Below are 19,574 nucleotides of genomic sequence, written 5' to 3' on the forward strand. Positions count from 1 at the left end.
CTGCCTATTGACTTTAAAATCTCGCATTGTGTTAAAGTGGGGCTGTAAGTTGAATGTTTGTATTTTCTTTAAAGGGGCAGTGTTATATATTTTCCAGCCACACAGCGCCATTTTATAGCACAATCAAGTTACTCTGTTTCCTTCAGTTGTTGTATATTTCAAATATGACTTAAAAGGAATTTTACTTTGTAATTTAATGTCTTGAAATTAAGGCCTCTGTCTCTTTAAAAACTCCTGCTCTTTCTGAAACTCCACCTTCAGAAAGTCATCACAACATGACTCCTCTATTAACCCTTTAACAACTTTTTACCAGCGTTGCATTGAGAAGTAGCTCCTATAATGAGCTCAGCAGATGCTCCACCAGGTGTTTGCTAATTGCTGCTGGCTAGTCTGAAGGAACTGAATGGGGAAGTTGCAGGGGAAGAGGCGGAAGTTTGGAAACTGCAGCTTCGAGGAGGAGCCGTGTCCTTGAAGGCGGAGCTAGGCCCACCCAGGCGTTTTGCACAGCTGAATGATTGTCATGGAGATTAAAGGATTTCTCAAACACGCATTAAATAATCAAAGCAACACTCCAGGTGTGTTTTTGATGAGGGAATAACATTATGACATGATAAACATAATGCTGCTCCTTTAAGCTTGCAGCATTATTCTAAATTTCAGCAAAAGTACAATTTTATTTTTATTGTAAATCACAATAGGCCCGTTCTTTAATTGCTTTCTCTCTCTCTCTCTTTCTCTCTCTCTCGTCATTTTTAAAGGTAGGGTGTTTTGTGTTAAGGTGATTAAAGAGGTACAAACTGTGTGTACATGATTTTGGAACAAACTGTTCGTCTTTCTGAACAGTTAAAATGACGGCTGTGTAATTGAAGCGAGACGTCTCTCAGTGCTGCCTACTCTCCGCTGTTGGAACACCTGCTCTCCGTTTCATCATCCCCTCCTGCCAATATATCAACTCCTCCACTAATCTTCCCCAAATCATCCTGTCAGTCCTAATTAAACGAGCTCAGACCTGTCAACTTGACGATGCAGCAGAACGTATTTGGCTGCTTTCGGAGCTAAAGAGGCTCTACAAGCTTCAGCTGGAGGTGAATAAATCTGGTAACTTTCTCTTTTTGTGCCCTCGGGACACGGGTTTCTCCGTGAAAGCCTGGGTGACATGAAAACTCTTCATTTGCGGGGCGGGTAGTGCGTCCGTTTGTTAGCCTGAAGCTAACCCAGCCGCGGGGCGGGGAGGGAGGGAGGAGAGCAGAAAGACTTGAAGAGCTGATTGAACTGAGATATAGGGAGGTGAAGTCAGGCCACTCTTCTAAGAAATGTCAAGTGAAGCAAGCAGTGAAAGGCGAGAAGCACTGATAGACTGAAGATAGCAGAAAGACAACAAACAGAGCCGTGTTTACAGTAGCAGTGAAGAGGACGGTGATAAAGGAGGAGGGTGGAACCGAGGAGGGTCCCGCGTGAGCCGGGTGGGAGGTCAGATAGGGCCGAGGAGGAGGAGGAGGGTCAGAGAGCATCTGCTGCAACTTAATTATTAATGTTGCATTCTGCCTGGAGTGATCATTTACTTTAGTGCATGGTTCAAAAGATGACCTTTTAATTTCATGTTTTACATGTTTGGCTGCACAGTGGCGCAGTTGGTAGAGCTGTTGCCTTGCAGCAAGAAGGTTCTGGGTCCGGTCTTTCTGCATGGAGTTTGCATGTTCTCCCTGTGCATGCGTGGGTTTTCTCCGGGTACTCCGGTTTCCTCCCACAGTCCAAAAACATGACAGTCAGGTTAATTGGCCTCTCCAAATTGCCCCTAGGTGTGAGTGTGTGTGTGCATGGTTGTGTGTGTTGTGTGTCTCTGTGTTGCCCTGCGACAGACTGGTGACCTGTCCAGGGTGTACCCCGCCTCTCGCCCGAAACGTTGCCTGGAGATAGACACCAGCAACCCTCCAGACCCCACCAAGGGACAAGGGTGCAAGAAAATGGATGGTTTTACATGTTTTCTGGCAAAAATCCATTCGCTGTGCTGTAGCTTCACGATTGCGTCACTGGGGCTTATTAGAAAATATGTGTCTCGAAGACCAAAAATGCTGCTGTTCATGTTAATCGTGTGTGAATATTTGTCCAGTCAGTAACTGTGTTCCCATTTCAAATGTGTGTAAAAACTTTGTCAATATTCCGCTATAAAAACCCCCCACAATTTTGCTTTTGCGCTGTTCTCATTAAATAAGAAGCGTGTGAATAAGTTTGTTCGCCCCATAAGTCATTAAAAACCATGCCGCGCCATCATTCCGCAGCCACTTCCTGTCATCTTCTTCGTGGTTTTCGCCAGTGGCAACACCTGGTTGTTGACCATTGGAAAGTGTTTCCGATACAGTTTTAGGAAATAAACCAATTTCAACACGGCCAAAAAAAAAAAGAAATCATCCTAGTGCCAAAACTTTGTATGGAAAACAAGTTTTTTTTTTATTGTTTTGTTTCCTTTAAGCTTTGTTTGTCAAAATCATGCAATTGCATTAGAAATGCAGCTAATGATGAGAATGAGAGTTTTAAGAGTTATTTATGAGGGAGTTCTTTGTCTGGTGTGGAGAGTCTTAAATGACTGTAAGTTGATATGTGAAGTGCAGGAAATCATAAGATCATTTATCATCTCCTCTTTCCTGAAGAAACTGCGCAAAATTGCATGTCCATTGACATGACTATTACTACATTTTTTTTTTCCTGTTTTACTTTTTATTGTCTGTTCAAAATAAATGAATAAATTGATTTATGACAAAGGATAAAGAAAGGACAACCTCACCAGGGCTCTCCCTTAGAGATAGGGTGAGAAGCTCGGTCATCCGGGAGGGACTCAGAGTAGAGCCGCTGCTCCTCCACGTCGAGAGGAGCCAGTTGAGGCTCGGGCATCTGGTCAGGATGCCTCCTGGACGCCTCCCTGGTGAGGTGTTCCGGGCACGTCCCACCGGGAGGAGGCCTCGGGGAAGACCCAGGACACGCTGGAGGGATTACGTCTCTCGGCTGGCCTGGGCACGCCTTGGGATTCCCCCGGAGGAGCTGGAAGAAGTGGCCGGGGAGAGGGAAGTCTGGGCCTCCCTTCTGAAGCTGCTGCCCCCGCGACCCGACCCCGGATAAGCGGAAGAAAATGGATGGATGGATGGAACCTCACCAGAGCACAGCCTGGAGTAGAAGAGGTTTCGGGTTATTTATGGTGAAGACATTAAATAACAACCACCGTCCCACAGGGAATGGAAAACAGTAACAATGTATTTTTGCCCTTGCAGATTTTTAAGGCTTTCTTCTCCCTCTTCTTACTGCAAACTGTAGGAATGGATACTTTCTCCTGACACATGCTGACGCTGATCAGACTGGAAAGCATTAGCGACTGCAGCTGGGCAGAGATGAGTCATTTGTTTCACACTTCCTTATCTGTGTTTAAAGATTTTCTGTTTTCTCCAGCGGGTTGAGGTTTCACTGACATCTTGATTGCTGCTGTTTTTGCTCATAATCTGACTGGCAGCTTTATCTCCTGTAATGTTGGGCATCGCAACCACTACTGGTTGGCATGCAGCGATTTTAGACAAAAAAAAAAGTAAAAATGAAATTAAAATATTTACATATATACATATTTGGTCATGAGTCAAATGGCAAAGAGAAGGAACTCTGATGGCCAGTTTCTCTCTACATGTCATAAGGGTCATATAAAAAGTATGGTGTAATATTATTACACATAATGGTTATAAAAAACTTTATTACACTTATAATTCAAAGCAAAAATAAGAGTGTATGATTAAAAACAAACTAATAGACAAACATATTATATTTTTATAAATTGTCACTATTCATTGTCAAATAATTTTTTTTTTTTTTTTTTTTTAGCATTTCGGAGGCTAAACATTTAAAAATGACCAGTTTGTTCAATGATAACACAACTGGAAGAGTCCTTCATGTATTAGAGAACGATTAAAATCGGATTGAGAGCACTTTCTGTCTGCTACAGTAGATGTGATGATGAGATGGAAGGAGACGGAAATGGAGGTTTTGGTAGAAACCTTTATTGTAGGTTCAGATGCAGAAAGACAGATGGACAAATGGAAGGAAATGGACGGAGGACCAGATGGGAGCCACACAGTCTTAATGGACCGCTGGAAAGAGCGTTAGCATGCTAGCTTAGCACCATCTGGGATCGGACTGGCGGTTCAGTTCTGGCCTTTTTAGAAAGACAGTAGGGTTTGGGCGATATGGACTTAAAAGTTTTTTGGTAAGATTTAGTTTTTGCAGCGTTGCCCCACAATCACACATACTGATACTGCTCTAGAAACACTCCTATTTGGATGCTGAACACAGTAACTGCATTTAATGTTTTTTTTTTAAATTAATTTATATTTAGTGATATCAATGATGAATCAAAATTCTTATGACGAAAAATGTATTACGATAAATGACCAACCCCAACTGGCGATACTTATTTTTCCCATTCTGATAAAAATGATGACTTCTGCATTAATGTATAAATAATTCCTGCTGATGCGTGCAGTGGTTTCTGCAGGCGCCGTCACATCCTTCATGTGTGCAACAGTCCACTGACTCACCAGCATGGAAATACTGGCTCGCATCACTTTATGCTAACAAACAACAGATTGGCTCAGTCTGTCTGCAAACTGATTCACCGTCCACTCAGGCGTCCACTGGGATTCATCATCATCAAAATCATCACTTCATCAGAATTACAGTAGCTCTTTCTTGCAAAACTATTCACACCCACTGAATATTCTCCCCATTCTGTCATGTTAAAACTTTGTTAGCTCGGTTTTACAAATGAAGTAGTTCATGGTTGTAAAGTGGAAGAAAAATTACACATGGTTTTCATAAGCATGTACAGTTTAATAAAAGTTTGAGGGTCATGAGTTTAAAACACACTGTATACTTTTTATCTTACTATTTATGCCCCATTTTATCTTCTTTGTTTTGTTTACAAAGCAGAAACGAAAAACTTATTTGCGACAGGTATGGAATAATGGCACAGTGCTGTGACAGCGTATTAGGATCATGGTAGATTGAAGGGAAAGAAAGGAGGAATACATTTCTGCCAAAAAAAAGCAAAGAAATTTTAAAGTTTCAAAAGTGGAAAAATTGTGCCTCTTCAAAGTGAAAATTAAAAAAAAAATTGGGGGGAAAATTTCTGAGATTAATTCAGAATTTACAAGTTTTTTCCCCAGCCAATTTTCAACTTCTCACTCAGATGTTTCATTTTCCACATTTCTGAGATTTCTCTCAAAATTTCATTTTCAATTCTTTACCTTTCAAACTCAGAAATGTCCTTTTTCTGCAGAATCTCTGAGGTCAGGCTAGATTTTCTAGCAGAAATTTGACTTTTCAAATTCAGAAATTTCCTTTTCTACAAATTTTCTGAGATTAACCTCAAAAGTTCAGTTTTTGTCGTTCATTTTTGACTTTCCTCATCTAGAAAACTTCTGAGATTCTGCCAAAAGATTTCAAAGTTTTTGGTGGAAATTTACTCTTTTTTTTTTCTTCCTATCTACATTGTTGTACACCGCTGTTGAAAATTTCTCTGCACAAAACCACGGCTGGTGTGACTCAAACCAGCCGAGCGTGAAAGGAAGTGCTGGCTGGATCAGGAGAAGCTGCGGCAGACAGCTGGGAACTCTGGCTGGGAATCCGATGACCTCAACCATCCCCAGTGATATCACCGCATCTCCTCCGCCAGCTTTATCCCGTTTTATGAACCATCATTACTGCCGCTCTCCTCATGCAAACAGCGAGGCAGCGCATGAAAAAGAACGCACAGTTTGTCCGGAGAACTTTGAAATATTCAGTATTATTTGAGAGCCCTTTAAGATCCAAAGACAATTAACAAGTTTTAGTCACACGTTGCAAAAACCTCGCAGCTGTGGGTTATTCTCTCAGCTGTCGGACTAAAATCAATTTACAATACAAGCTGAAAACGGTTCTCTTTTTTTTTAAAGCATTTTCTATGTTCAGCCACTACCGTGTCCACTACCGTGTGTGTGATGAGACACACACACTGTCCAAACAAACATTTTTTACTTCTGCTCTGTGATGAGGCATCAACACTGTGAGATCCAGTCGAACTGCTGCAGACGGTGTGGAGAGCCGTGTGGGAATGGAGTAATTCAGCTGACAAGTTCGGACTTATCTGCGTTCAACAGAAATGTCATGTCGGAACCAAAGAATGTAACTTCACTGACGCTACAAGTTATGAGTGTCGACCAATAAGATATCCTGAATACGAGATGTGTCGTGGCTTTCCTTCAGGGTTTCTTGTGTTAGAATATTAAGGAAGTTGTGTAAACGGCTAACGGACGAATTGGTGAAGTCTCATCCACTGAGTCAGAGATATAAATAGATCAGCTCTTATGTGACATTCAGACTTAATTCTGTTGTCACAACACTGTGTGTTTTGTGTTTTTCCCATATAGGAAATGTTGATATTTTTCACTTCCATTTTTAGTCTCTAAGTTACCAAATAAGCCAAAAATGATTTAGTGGATAAAATCTAGTGCTATGAAAAAGTATTTACCCCCCCTGACAGATTTTTTTCCCCCGCTTTTGCTGTTTGACACCCGTAAATATGTATGATCACCAAACTAATGCTAGTTAGTGATAACACTGCAGAAATACAAGATGCAGTTTTGAAATCATAATTTCATTTATGAAGGGAAATTTAATAAAAGTTCACCTCAGTGCTCAGTGGAAACGAGGCGTTAGAGTACACATTGTCTAACAACTGATGGAGTCCAAAGATAAAGCACATTCCTAATAAATATTGACATCACGTGTAATTTTTGTAGCAGTTCTTAAAAGTCTACCAAACATTCATCAATAACGATTCTTCCTGTGTTTAAGTCTTAGTTACACATGATGGTACAATCAGACGTTCTGTCAAACTCCACCTCAGGAAACATTTCGCGTCATCGTTCTCCTACCGCTTCCTGTCGCCTTCTTCGTCTTTTCCGCCAGTACGAACGTCCGCTTGTTGATCACGTGACTCGTGAGATGTAGGAATAAAAGTTTCTGTTGCAGTTTTGCGAAATATACAAAACTTTGACATGACTGAAAAACCACACAATCCTAGGGCAAACATATTTATCACAAAAAAAACACACAAAAAAACGTGAGTTTTTTTAAATTGCTGTGTTTCCATTAAACACATTTATTTTCGTAGTTCCAATTTGCGCAAATTTATTATCAATGGAAACGCAGTCAATTTTACTTACCACCTATAATGCTTATTAGTTTTCCACTAAGTAATCTCAGCCTTAAGAGTCTTTGTTTTTTTTTTTCTTCTATCTTCTTTTATGTTTTTTTTTAACATTTTTTGTACAAACACTTTGGATTGTCTCTGGCTGAAAGGTGCTAGATAAAGAAAGTTGCCTCGCCTTCATTAGCCTCGGAACTACTTCCTCATACTTCAAAATAAGAGCCTCAAACAACAACAGGTGACAGTCACGCTTAAGGAACTCACTGTGAAAGATTTGCACTTAAAATATTGTGGCAATCTCGTTCCATTAGATCTCATTGACCACTGTAGCACTTTAGAGCCAATGACTGCCTTCTGCCCCACTCCATTGACTGACATAATGCACTACATCACCAGGAATGTGGGGAATATGTTCATTTTCTTCACAGCCATCTTTCCATGTTCACTTAAGGTTCTGTCTTTTCAAATGTGAAATGAAACATGAGCAAGGCAGATTAAAATACAACCCTGGAAGTTCAAGGTAGCAGTACCCCACAGAGCAAGATGTCTGCACCCAGTCATTAATGTTCCCTGCCCTCGGTCGACATCTGGACTCCAGCGATGAGGAGAACCTGACATCTGGATAGGGGTGCTTCTGTGTTTTTGTGATGTGGATGAGCATCTGTGCGTCCCGGCCCAGCCTATTCATAGAGAGAGACCACAGCAGTCATCAGGGGGCCTCATCACATCGGAGTGCATCTCAATGCAAAGGCTTCATTTGGGAAGAAGGTTTTCTGTATGGCCAGGTCTAGAATCTTGTCTTTCCAGAGTTCCCAGTTTTCACTTTATGTCCCTGCAGTGCCCAGGAATTCCTTCTCATCATTCTTGCATCATTTGTGTTCTCTTTACCTCTTCCTTGGAGTCTGTTCCTGATAAAGAAGTCTGGTTCTGTTCTGTAGACGACTGGGGGACCTCTGGAGACGACGATGCAAAGAAGGATTTCACATAAAACCAAGAAAATTGTGGCCAACCCTGACCATGTCTTCAGCCAAAAGGCTTGACTTGGACCACTACATGAGGTCCTTCCTGCCCAGAGCCATCACCATCTACAGTAACTCCTTTAAAGAAATTGAATTAACATGAGCTACAACAACATTTGAGCCCAGTGTGTGTGCTGGTTGTACTCTGGAAGGTCCAATGCTTGCAGAGAACCCATGAAGCAAGGAAAGATGCCTGCTGCTGCCAAACAGGAGGAAGTTTGTTTCAACAGGGAGGGCTTCATCCCTGGCCCTCAGCGGTGGGACAGGGGGGATCATCTGTTGTGTCAACACACTGTCACCTCATCTATCCTCTGAACACCGGACTCGGAGCGCAGAGCAGCGCAGAGAGCTGGACTCCAAGTACCCAGCTTCACTCTGCCAACTGTGCTGAGGAAGCAGCTGATGTGGAGGGGCAGCGGATGGACAAAATCTGCAGACCGTGATTAGTAGCCACAACTTTGGGGAACCAGTTACTCGTGAATGCAGATGAGCGACATGAGTTCGTTTCATTTTACAAGCAACACTAATTGCCTTTCCATTACAAATGTGTGCAAAACATTGTTGATGTTGGGCTAATGTTGAAAAAGCCACAATTGCCGTGTTTCCATTACACAACAAATCCAGTTAAAATCGCACATGGATAAATCTGTTCACGCGATAAGCCATTTAAGAAATCTGCCACACCATCATCCGCGGAATCTGTTTGTCATTTTCCTTTCAACTTCACAGTTCTGATCTGTTTTTTGTTGGACAATCACATCAGATCCAGATAAAATACGGTGAAGTTTGTAGTTTATTTTCTTTTTTAAATGGCAGCATAAAATCCAGGGATAAAACCCTAAAGAAAAGTGTGCCTTTGACTACATTTACCAGCAGCCTGTCTGCACCTGCTGCACCGTCTCTATGAAACCCGTATCGAAGCATGCCTCATCCCCTCCCAATGGTGACATTTGACCTCCAGTGGTCAACAGACAGAGGGGTGCCTGTGACATCAGAAGCCTCAGCTGCTGCTGAGTAGGGTCACACCCTCTCGTCTCCCTCCACCTCTGGAAATAGACCCTGTTGCTAAAGACGTTACATAAGTGCTGCTTTGTTGAGTGGATGATTAATGGGCTCAGAAGCCCCGAGATTTGTTTAATCTATTTCAGTGTCTGTTCCTGCTTGCATGAGACGCATTCTAGGAAGGAAGTGGACGTTCCAACGCTTCGCTATTGCTAGTGGTTATTATTCCATCCGTCTCTCAGGCGGATGGCAGCACGGATCTGTAGATAAGGAAACTGAAATGTAGAGAAATAAACACAATGCTGTTTGATTTTCCTGCATGGAAGACATGAAGGTCCGGCTGCAACAGGTTGTGTAATCCGAAACGTGACAAAAGATGGGTAGATAGAGGGCTTATGAGTTCACTAAAATGCCACATTAGTGAATTCTAGTTTTTTAAATATTTTCACAAAGAAGCATTGTTAATTTTAATGCCAGTTTCTCAATTGGGAAAATTCAAAATGATGTTTTGCCTCCCAATCAGCTGATTGGGTTTAAAATAAAATCCCAAGAATCATCAATTGTGCAAATTGGAGTTACAAAATCAATTCAGTCAATGGAAACGGGTCAGTTTTGGCAAAAAAAACAACAACAAAATTTTATAAATTTTTGTGGTACAATGAGGTGAGTTTTTGTGGCCATAACCAAATTAGTGTTTAGTGTTAGTGCTCACAGAAAGTCGTCCACTTTTATACAAGCTCACTGCAAAATTTTAATATGTTTATGGATCAGAGAGATATTACTGCTAACAACGTCACAGCGCTGCAGAACCTTTAAAACCAAAACGTCCCTTTAAGATGAGTGACATCATCTGGAATTTTCATCAAGAAAAAAACTCCCAAGATAATTAAACTCAGCATGACTGTTTGTCATATAAAAGCTGCCATGGCAACAGTGTATATGGTAACTGGTATTAAAAGCACTTTAAAGTGACTCATTTTTAGACATTTTTTTTTTCTCATCGTTTATTTCCTTCCTGAAAAAAGAAACTTATTTCATCAGACTTTTTGACAGAGCAGACTGATGGCATGAGTGCAAAATAAATACAAGAGTCTCGTGTTGCTATGTTAAGAATATTTTATGGTTGAATATTTTTTTCTCTGGCAGGTGTTAGCTGTATTAGATACAGACACTGCTCTCCACTTTTCCCTCCAGTCGGTGTGAGTCTCATCTTGATCCGCCCGGGTTAGCACAAATAGAATCTGAAACATTATATACATACGATACAAAAATAGATTTCACAAAAAGGATCATAAATCGACAGCAGGAAGCTTTATAAAATTACAAATATGTTTTTGTTACAAAAAGCCTTTTTTGCTTAAATAACTCTTCCAGCTCAAGTTTTGGATGAGAGAGTGGAGCCTGGAGTGTCCGTCAGGATGATGTTAGCGATCCAAACTTGTTTTAGTTCCAGTTCTACAGAAAGCAGATTGAGAACATCCCTGCAACCACTTAGAGTCCAGAAAGTGTGTGTGGACCGGCTGCAGCAGCCTTCAGGGTTCTGCTGCGGTTCTCTCCAGCTGCATCCTGCTGGGCAGCGTTTTAACTGCTCAGCGAGGGTCCAGAAATCCACTCCCTCCCTCCGTCATGGCTACGCTCCAAGGTGACAGAGAGCTCTTGGGTCACATGCCTGGGGACAGACAGACGGACAGAGAGACACGATCAGGGATCTGAGTCGCCGGATCTATTCTCAGAGCGGCAGACGTTTGATTTAACAGGCTGGACGTCGTAAAGCCGTCGTTCTCTGGAGGCTGACTGCCGAGGTTTTCATAGTTAACTACAACTAACGAAAAAACGAGGACTGAAATCGGGAAAACATCTTTGTTAACAGTAGTAAATAAAAATTAGTGAAAAAATTATTACAGGATCAATATCGAAATATGCAGTATCGCATACCTCTAATGTCTACTTACTGGAAGGACGGACAGATTTTCCTGAATGTCCCCCTCTCTATTTTAACATAATGGTATGATTCCGAATCCTCACATGTGATTGGCCACAAGGCTACCATGCTACCAATCACAACAAAGTTCTGCCGTGAGCAGGGCGGAGCCACTGAGAGTGAGAGCTGAGCAGTGAAAGGAAAACAAAGTTTACTCTTTGGCCTAAATCTGATTGTTTGGAACAGCATTTTTGTTATTAGAATGAATATGAGAACATTTGTGATTCAAATGAATAATTTTTAGAAATTTCAAAAGGTATGAGATTAGATGTTTTCCTCATCATTTATTTCCTTCCTGAAAAGAGGAAGCTGAACCCAAATTTGGATTTGTATATTTTAGTTCCTTCTGTTGTAATTTGACACTAGATAAAAAAAAAATAAAATAAAATAAAAAAACCTGAACATAAAATCACATAACCTGACAATGGTTATTATAGTTAAGTACTTTGAATTGCTTTCAACAGCCAACAGGAAGGGTGATGGTAGAAATGGAAAATGTATCTATTTTACTGTTTTACCGGAAAATGTTGACAGTTTTTTTTTTAAACTAACAGTTATGGTAAGGATCTACTTACAGCAAATCCACAGAGTGAGAATTGTGCTAATAATGCTAATTTCAAATGTTATCTGTGATTAAGATGTCAATGTTCAGACCTAATAGAGAGATCCTACTGAAATGCAGACTGTTCTAGTATTAATAATTCAGAATGGATCATAAGGAAAAGGCTGTTTGAGTTTCTTTATAGCTCCATATATTAAGTTGGTACCCACTGTTGTTTTAAAAGGACATTGTTGAAAGAACTGAATATATTTTTACATCTGACAAAAATTGTAAAAGGCTAGTTGTCTGTAAATTGTTTAGTAAAATGTTAAAAACATGTTGTAATTTGTAATTTCACTTTAAGATAGCTGTGTCTCATAAACCGATTTTACTGCAGTTATTGTGTTTCAGTGCTGCAGAGAATAACAGCTCTGCAACTGTTGTTTTATTTTACCATTAACATTTTAAATATATGTAACCTACTCAGAATGTTATAAAAAGTTTAATGCTGTTATTTATAGTTGAAGAGAAAACTAAATTTAGAAATCTAATATTGCTAGGTCAGAGCTTTATAACCTTAGGGATACAAGATGGAGTTACATGTGCAAACAAAAGTAGAAAAAGATCCAGGAAGCTGGAGTTGTCGCTGCTTCCTGCTAATTTCACAACGCTAGCAGAAGAGTTTTCTTCACAGTCGGGTGACAAGGTGAAAGGCAACCCCATGTCTGTGTCTGATGTAACCCAAGACGTCTGCACAGCATGCCCAAGGCCCTTCGTAATCCTGACACATCATTGTGTCTTGGAAAGCAGAAGGTAGCGCCTCCTGCGGCGCTCCGTGAGCGGTCGTTAGCATAGCTGACACGCAACTGAACGCCCACGCTAATCCCAAAGAGCGGCGGGCGCCGTGGAGCAGGGCGGCTTAATCACTCTGGGTCTGACAGACATCAACACTCACTCTCTAATGTCCGGTCCAGGTCGGCGATGAAGTCCTCCAGTTCTTTGGTGTCGCCCAGTTTGGCTGTGGGGGGTAACAGAAAGATGTGTGGCGTTAAATGATGCTCCGTTTATTTTCTGCGTGATTCATCACAGTGATGTTTATCTGATTGTAGAGTTCTGAAATGTTCTAAAGTGCCTCAAATTTGGATTTCTCTGGGTTTAATGAAGGAATATATGAAAGAATGAGGGGGCCAAACAAAGACCATGGCATGAAATAACTTTTGGTTCAGCAGTAAAAATGTATTAAATAATTTTAGTATTACATCTCCGCACTGTCGCCCTGTTTTTGACATTTTGCATTTGCATTTTAACTAGAGGTGTCCTGATACTTTACTCTTCACTTCCAATTTTTGCATTTTAAACTCGCTGATTCTTCCATTTATTCCTCTTTAAGTCTTTGACATTGTTCTCCTTCCATAGCGAGAGGGGAACAGTGAATGCATTAGAGGTGCTGAGCTCACGTTTGGGTGACATCAGAGGCGGGGAGGTTGTGGCGGGAGAATGCGCGGTGGGGGAGTTCAGCCTCTCATCACTGAAGCTGAAGCTATTTCTGTTGAGCGAATCGGCACCTGTCAGGAAGACAAAAGACACACAGATTAACGTGACACCGACACGGCCGACTCTGATCTGTGCCAGCGGAGCAGGCACAGATCAGACATCGGCTCACCTTTACACAGATCAGACTTCAGTCTGCATTCTCCGTTAATGACAGCCTTTATCTACTGCCTGTCATCTACATGCAGCGTACGCACGTGGCCGGACTTTTTCCACAAAAGTACAGAAAAAAAATGTGTTTTTTTATGACAGAAAATCTGCAAAAGAAGACATGACAACTTTGTTTTTTTAACGATTGAAAAAGATAGAAAGGACTCATTGTGCTCCACCGTCTTTGTTTTTGGTTGGAGTAGTTTTAAACCAAACATTTATGGATGAAATCATACGTTTGCATAAGCTGCTTCAGTCTGACGGCTGTTGGTTGTTGTAAAATAAATAAAATTAATTATAATGCCTCCAAAAACAAAACTGCCCTTCAGAGAAATAGCTGGTTGAGACCAAAGAACCAAACTGAAGACTTTTGTCATCCAGTGTTTGGTAGAAAGAGAAAAACCGATGAATCGTGCAAATGGAAATTATTGAGCATGTTTTAATTACCATGCGATTAACTGATTTACTGCTTATTGCGACAGGCCAGTCGATAAGTCAAGCTGAACCTGCCTCGTTGCCATTCCTCCCCAGCTGTAAGTAAGAGGAGAAGACGAGGCAGAACTCTGCGCTCCCGTCTGCAGCTTAGCAGTGAATCAGATGTCAAGCACCTACTTACTCCCCACTCTGACCCGCCCCCAGCAGGAGACAGGGGTCACCACACACACACACACACACACACACACACACACACGCTCATAAACAGGGAGTTAGCATCAGTATTTGACTTGAACTCTCCAGGCACCTCTCATATTCATCTCTGCATCGCTTCTGTCTTCAGTCGTTCTTTTTCACAGACACATCAACACGTCGGGGGAAGCAATGGGTGGGTTCTCTTCATCTATCTGCCCCTTCATCTGCACATCCATCCATCAGGCAGTGAGACAATAGGTCCTCCTTACACTAGACAGCTCTCTCTTCATTAGACTGCCCTGGAGAGGACAGGAATCTGATCCCTTCAGTAAATCCTGAGGCTCTTTAGCTCCAAAAAAACCCCAAAAAACGAGTTCAAACACCTTCCTCCTGAGCCTGTACCGCAGATGTTATGCAACTGCAAGACTAAAAACAAATGAACCCAAAATGAAAGCTTGTTTGGATGATAACTGGTAGAGTCTGAATATCTTCAGGATTTCCTCTACGTGTAACAGATCGTGACGTACTGCCACAGCTAAATAAAAGCTGCCACATCTTAAAGATGAAGGTTTTTTTTTTTTATATATTAAAACAATGTAATCCATATGTGGTAGATAGATAGATATGCATGTATATAGATATGCACTTATACATACCATAGTCCAAGTTTGAAATGAATTTAAGTATCATGAAAGACTAAAAAAGCAACCCTGCCGGCTCCTGCCTGTGTGCTGCCCTGCTTTCAGGAGTGAAGTAAAACTGGAGACGATGGTCTGAAGTAGAGGGAGAGAAAAGGCGAAAGACGGTATACCTGCTGGAAGGCGAACACATTTTTAGTTCAAGCCTATGAAAACGACCCTAATGTAAACGTGTGCTGCATTTGAACGACAGTAACGTAGTTACCATATTTTCCGCACTATAAGGCGCACCTAAAAACCTTCAATTTCCTCAAAAGCCGACAGTGCGCCTTATAATCCGGTGCGCCTTGTATATGGACCAATACTGAGCCACAACAAGTCTAGCAACTATGGTAAGCAGCCGCCGATTTAATTTTGCCCGTAGAAGAAGAAGCGCACGGTGCATGCTGGGATAGTTGTCAGAATGCTGGCTTGTTAATAAAGTTTGACTGACCTATCTACAAACCTGATAATCAGGTCGTCTGCAGGTCGTATTTAAAGTATTTTTTTCACACCCTTCATTGGAAGTCTAACCTACTATAGTGCATGTGTGTGTGGGTGGGGGGGGAGCATTTCCACATATGCAGGGCTGGAGGATACTTTTCTCTGGGTGTCAGCATTTGACTCTGACCCAGATGAGTATCTGGAGCCAGCTCCACAGCTGGGGTAGACAAGAGTTTTTTTTTTTTTTTAAAACCACTCTATGGTCAAGTAATATATGAATATGTGACAGTAATCTGTGGAGAAAAAGCAGGACCGGGGAAAGCTGTGCCCAAATTATGCTACAGTGGATCTAAACTTTACTCAGATTTGAGGGGGGGGGGGGGGAATCTTCCACTGCTGTTTGTTGAACGGCAGAGTGAGCTAAGACGTAAGCTAACCACGCTGCTGTTTAGGCACCTAATAGCCGTCCACCAGGGGGCAGCAGACTTCATATGTGTTAAATGTTAACCTACTTTTACATTGACTCCAAATTTAGAACATCTTATTTTGTAATTTTTCAATTAGAATTGTGTTTAGAATTTAAAGTAACTAACTAATAGCTTCATTATGTATGTTAACAGTCACAAAGCAATATGTCTGAGGTGAAAGGATGTCCAAAAATGTCACAGTCTATCAATAATCAATAATCGGAGGAATGGAGTAGTGTAACAATAATTCACAAAGTATGTATATGAATAATTTCTTAAATATCAGTTTATGCAAATATTTTACTAATAAGATTATATATTTAAAAAAAAACAAATAAAAGTAATAATTATTTTGTAATTTATTGACATGCAGCATCAGATGATTCATTTCATCTGTTAGTCCCACCAATCAGAGCTCAGTGGGCGGGGCTACAGTTTTTGCTACTTCATGGCGCACTGGAGCAAATGAGCTATAACAAAACTGTAGAAATATAATAATTATTTTTAACACATATTACACAAACTTTAAAAAATATTTTTTAGATGCTGTAATTTAATAATGCAAATGATACATGGCTTATATTTTATGAACTGTGAATAATTCTAATGCACGTATATTTTACTCATCTATGTCTGTTTTGCTTTGTTTTTATGACGACACGTTTGTATGATTTATGTATTGCATTCTGACACCCTGCAGTATTATTTATTAGGCATTATGACGTTCCTGGTCATATTCTGCCATAGAGTGAGTTTAAACAACTTGTTATTGGCTTATTAATTACAGACATCTTAAATCGCAACATGTGCAGTCAGGGACGGTCAGTTAAAACCAAGAAAACCCATAAGAAAAAAAAAAGATTCAGCCTTTGAACCCATAAAACCTGAGGCTGGTTCTGTTCAAGTAGTTATTGTGAATTTAAACCCACACATTCTGGCTTGCAAGCTTCCATATTTAGGTGATTCAATCAGTGACATAAAGACAGAAAAGACCATATGGAAAGAAAAGCCGGACAGGGAGGAAGAGGTAGCGCTCACTGTCGGTGTCGCTGATGCCGCTGTCGCTGACGCTCGCGCTGCTCCTCCTCTTCACCGTCTTCAGGTGCTCGTCGTACCTGAAGTGTCGCTTCTCCACGGGCGACGTGAAGTCTTCGATAACCGCGTCGAACTCGCACAGGACGTCGTTCAGGTCCTCCTCCTTGACGAACTTCGCTGCAAAACGGAGGAGGCAGCAGCTGTCACTTCTACAGTTTAGGTAATTATGGTACATGAAACCCTCCGACCAGGTGACAGAGGAGCACGAAGCTAGAGGTTGTTTAGCTTTTATTATTATTATTATTATTATTATTATTATTATTATTATTATTATTATTATTATTTTAAGCAATAAAAATGGACCTACCTGGAGTCTTCAGTTTCGGGGACTTCATGATGTCTGCTACCAGTCGGGTTTTAGAATATCCGGAAGCTTCCTAAAAATGTCCTTATGATAAAATATCCCAGTCTGTCTCAGCGAGAAGCTGTGACGCTCTGATGCTCTGCAAGTATAACCGCTCAGGCCGAGGACTGGCGCTTTTAAACGAGCCCGGCTCGAAGGGGGCGGCGCGTGCGTGCGTGTCTGCGTGTTCATGTTGGCGCGCGTGACTAATAAAACTTTTCCCGGTTAAACTGCCCCGCCTCCCTGTGCCCCCTCCCACTTCCCCCAAAAAAGATGTTTGTAAACAACCGTGGTGTAGAGGAGCAGTAATGCACATGTTTTTCTGATGAGGATCCAGTTGCTGTGTCACCGGGCAGACCATAATACCCAGTGACCACACGGATATACAAGAACCAGCATCATCTTCAGTCATATCTGGGGATCAGGTGCTAATATCAAATGTTATAACCTGCTATTATTATCCTAACTCGTTATGCCAGGGGGGGAGCAAAGGTATAAAAGAAGTACACTCCCTGCTGATTCCATCTAAGGGAGAAAGTAGCAGCCATGTGAAAACATCCCAATTAGTTTTTTTTTTTGTGTGTTTTTTTTACTTGTTCTATGAAATGTAGACCACTAATTCTGGGTTCTTTTAATACAACCAGGTTAGGTTATGAGTCTGATCGTTGGTTTCACAATAAGTTAAATTAACTACTTTGTCTAATGTTAAGATAATAAATGAGTATGTTGAGTAAGACTTAAATTTGTATGAGTCTTGGGTTAAAGTGAACGTTTTTTATATTCTATGTAAAAATCTGAAAATGTAAAATAACATATTTTCTAATAACATTTTTACAGACAACCAACTGAATTTTTATAAACTTGTTTATACGTAGCCATGTATATTAACTTTATGACCAATTTTCTGATCAAAGAGTGATTATTGAGCATAATGCTAGGTTAGTAAACGGCCAATTTTATGTCAACTAACATCAACAAACGCCACTTAATTGAAATTATTTTGTCAGTAACAGTTCTCTTACGTGTAGCAGAGACATGTCATACTGCAGACAATTTGTAGAAAACTGAACAAATAAAAGGTTGAAGGCTAACAGTTAAGCTAGCTCAGGTGCTCTGTTTTAGTTAATGTTAGCCAAAGAGAACAACTCAAATTCAAATATTTTCCAAATACAATATGTTAATATGTGAACATTTTATCTAAGTGTGAGGCTGCATTCTCTGCCAATAAATGTCCATGTTATCATATGACATCATATTAGTGGAATTCTGTTAAAGATGCCACAGTAACAAATAGCTGAATTTCATTTTTCATGTGAAGATGCCGCCCGTGTAACCTTAGCATAAGAAGACAGAAACTGTTAGTAAGAAAAGAGCGAGAAACTTATTTTTAAGCTGTTGTGAAGTGTAAATACAAAAAGGAGAATCTATTTGACTGTTTTTAATTGCGAGGATTAGATAAAATGGGTGGTTTCCTCAAACTAGCTGTTAGCCTTCCACCACGTTCTTCTATTTCCTCCAAATTCACAGCAATTTGACATGTGTCAAATAAAGATAAGAGAATGGTTATGACCTGACAGGGCTTGAATTCAGAAAATCTAAGTCATTTGAAAGAAATAGAAAGCATAAAACTGTTTCGTCAGACAAACATTTTCTAAGCCTTGATGTTTTTGCACAGTTCGTGCCTTCATTATCTCTGAGGTTGACGACAGGTTTATAATTATGAGACAGGTTTATATACCTGTCAGGGTGTTTTGGCCAAATCTCCGAGCAAAACTAAGCTTCTACTGCCATCTGCCGGTAGAACATCAAAGCTGACAAGATCAGCAACTAAAGGACAACTTCCGAACCAAACCTGAAAAGTTTAGACACAACTTCGAAGTCGAATAGTTTAAATCGAAGTTAGTCGAAGTCTGAGGTGAAATGCTGGACACACTTAAGTCCAAAACGTGAAAACTTTTTTGAGACCAGTACTCATTTTACAAGCTAGTCACAATGTCTTCCGAGTTTGTTTTCATTCTCAGTTTTCTACTACAATTTGCTACTACTCAGAGTAGATGACTTAGTTATTTCTTAAGATGCCAAACGTGATGCACTCCAAGTTCAGGGCTTATTCGAGTTTCACTTTGATTGACCAGTGAGGATGTCGCTAAATACACAAAGCCAGTAATCATATTTATTAAAACACAATAAATTACACATCTACTTACATATGTACATTACTTCAGTTCCATTTCCTATTGTATTTGTAAGCCTAAAAATGTTATATATATTGCAAACACACAAAAAGTGGTGTCTAATTTGTGTTATGCTCATGATCAAAAGATGACGTAAAAGTTATACTGACATCTAGTGGTCAGAAGAGAGATTGCAAATAACTTCCAGTCGAGCTTTCTAACTAGAAATGATATAGAAGTTGGTTAAATAAAATGCAAATTATAAAAATATCTTGAAA

At 40.5% G+C, this 19,574-nt stretch overlaps 1 protein-coding gene across 2 annotated transcripts; it reads right to left on the bottom strand.

Annotated features, from left to right (window-relative positions):
• Nucleotides 1-10,341: 10,341 nt before the first annotated feature.
• On the bottom strand, nt 10,342-17,235 carry rgcc (regulator of cell cycle). Of its 2 annotated transcripts, XM_008437438.2 has the most exons (5): nt 17,087-17,235; nt 16,723-16,896; nt 13,223-13,330; nt 12,721-12,783; nt 10,342-10,912 (listed from the first exon to the last, which is right to left on the bottom strand). In XM_008437438.2, the coding sequence occupies exons 1-5, from the start codon at nt 17,112-17,114 to the stop codon at nt 10,905-10,907; spliced, it is 381 nt and encodes a 126-aa protein (XP_008435660.1). In that variant the 5' UTR covers nt 17,115-17,235; the 3' UTR covers nt 10,342-10,904. The 2 variants fall into 2 exon arrangements, with proteins under 2 accessions (XP_008435660.1, XP_008435651.1); XM_008437429.2 differs by lacking the exon at nt 10,342-10,912 and having other exon boundaries at nt 12,710-12,783.
• Nucleotides 17,236-19,574: the final 2,339 nt, after the last annotated feature.

The sequence above is a fragment of the Poecilia reticulata genome, linkage group LG2 (genome assembly GCF_000633615.1).
Source record: "Poecilia reticulata strain Guanapo linkage group LG2, Guppy_female_1.0+MT, whole genome shotgun sequence".
Classification (NCBI taxonomy): Eukaryota; Metazoa; Chordata; class Actinopteri; order Cyprinodontiformes; family Poeciliidae; genus Poecilia; species Poecilia reticulata.

Coding starts and splice junctions, on each gene's coding strand:
- rgcc (XM_008437429.2), bottom strand. CDS start 17,114: ATGAAGTCCCCGAAACTGAAGACTCCAG. Junction 16,897..17,086: donor CCCGAAACTGAAGACTCCAG/GTAGGTCCATTT, acceptor TCCGTTTTGCAG/CGAAGTTCGTCAAGGAGGAG. Junction 12,784..13,222: donor GCCTCTGATGTCACCCAAAC/GTGAGCTCAGCA, acceptor TACCCCCCACAG/CCAAACTGGGCGACACCAAA.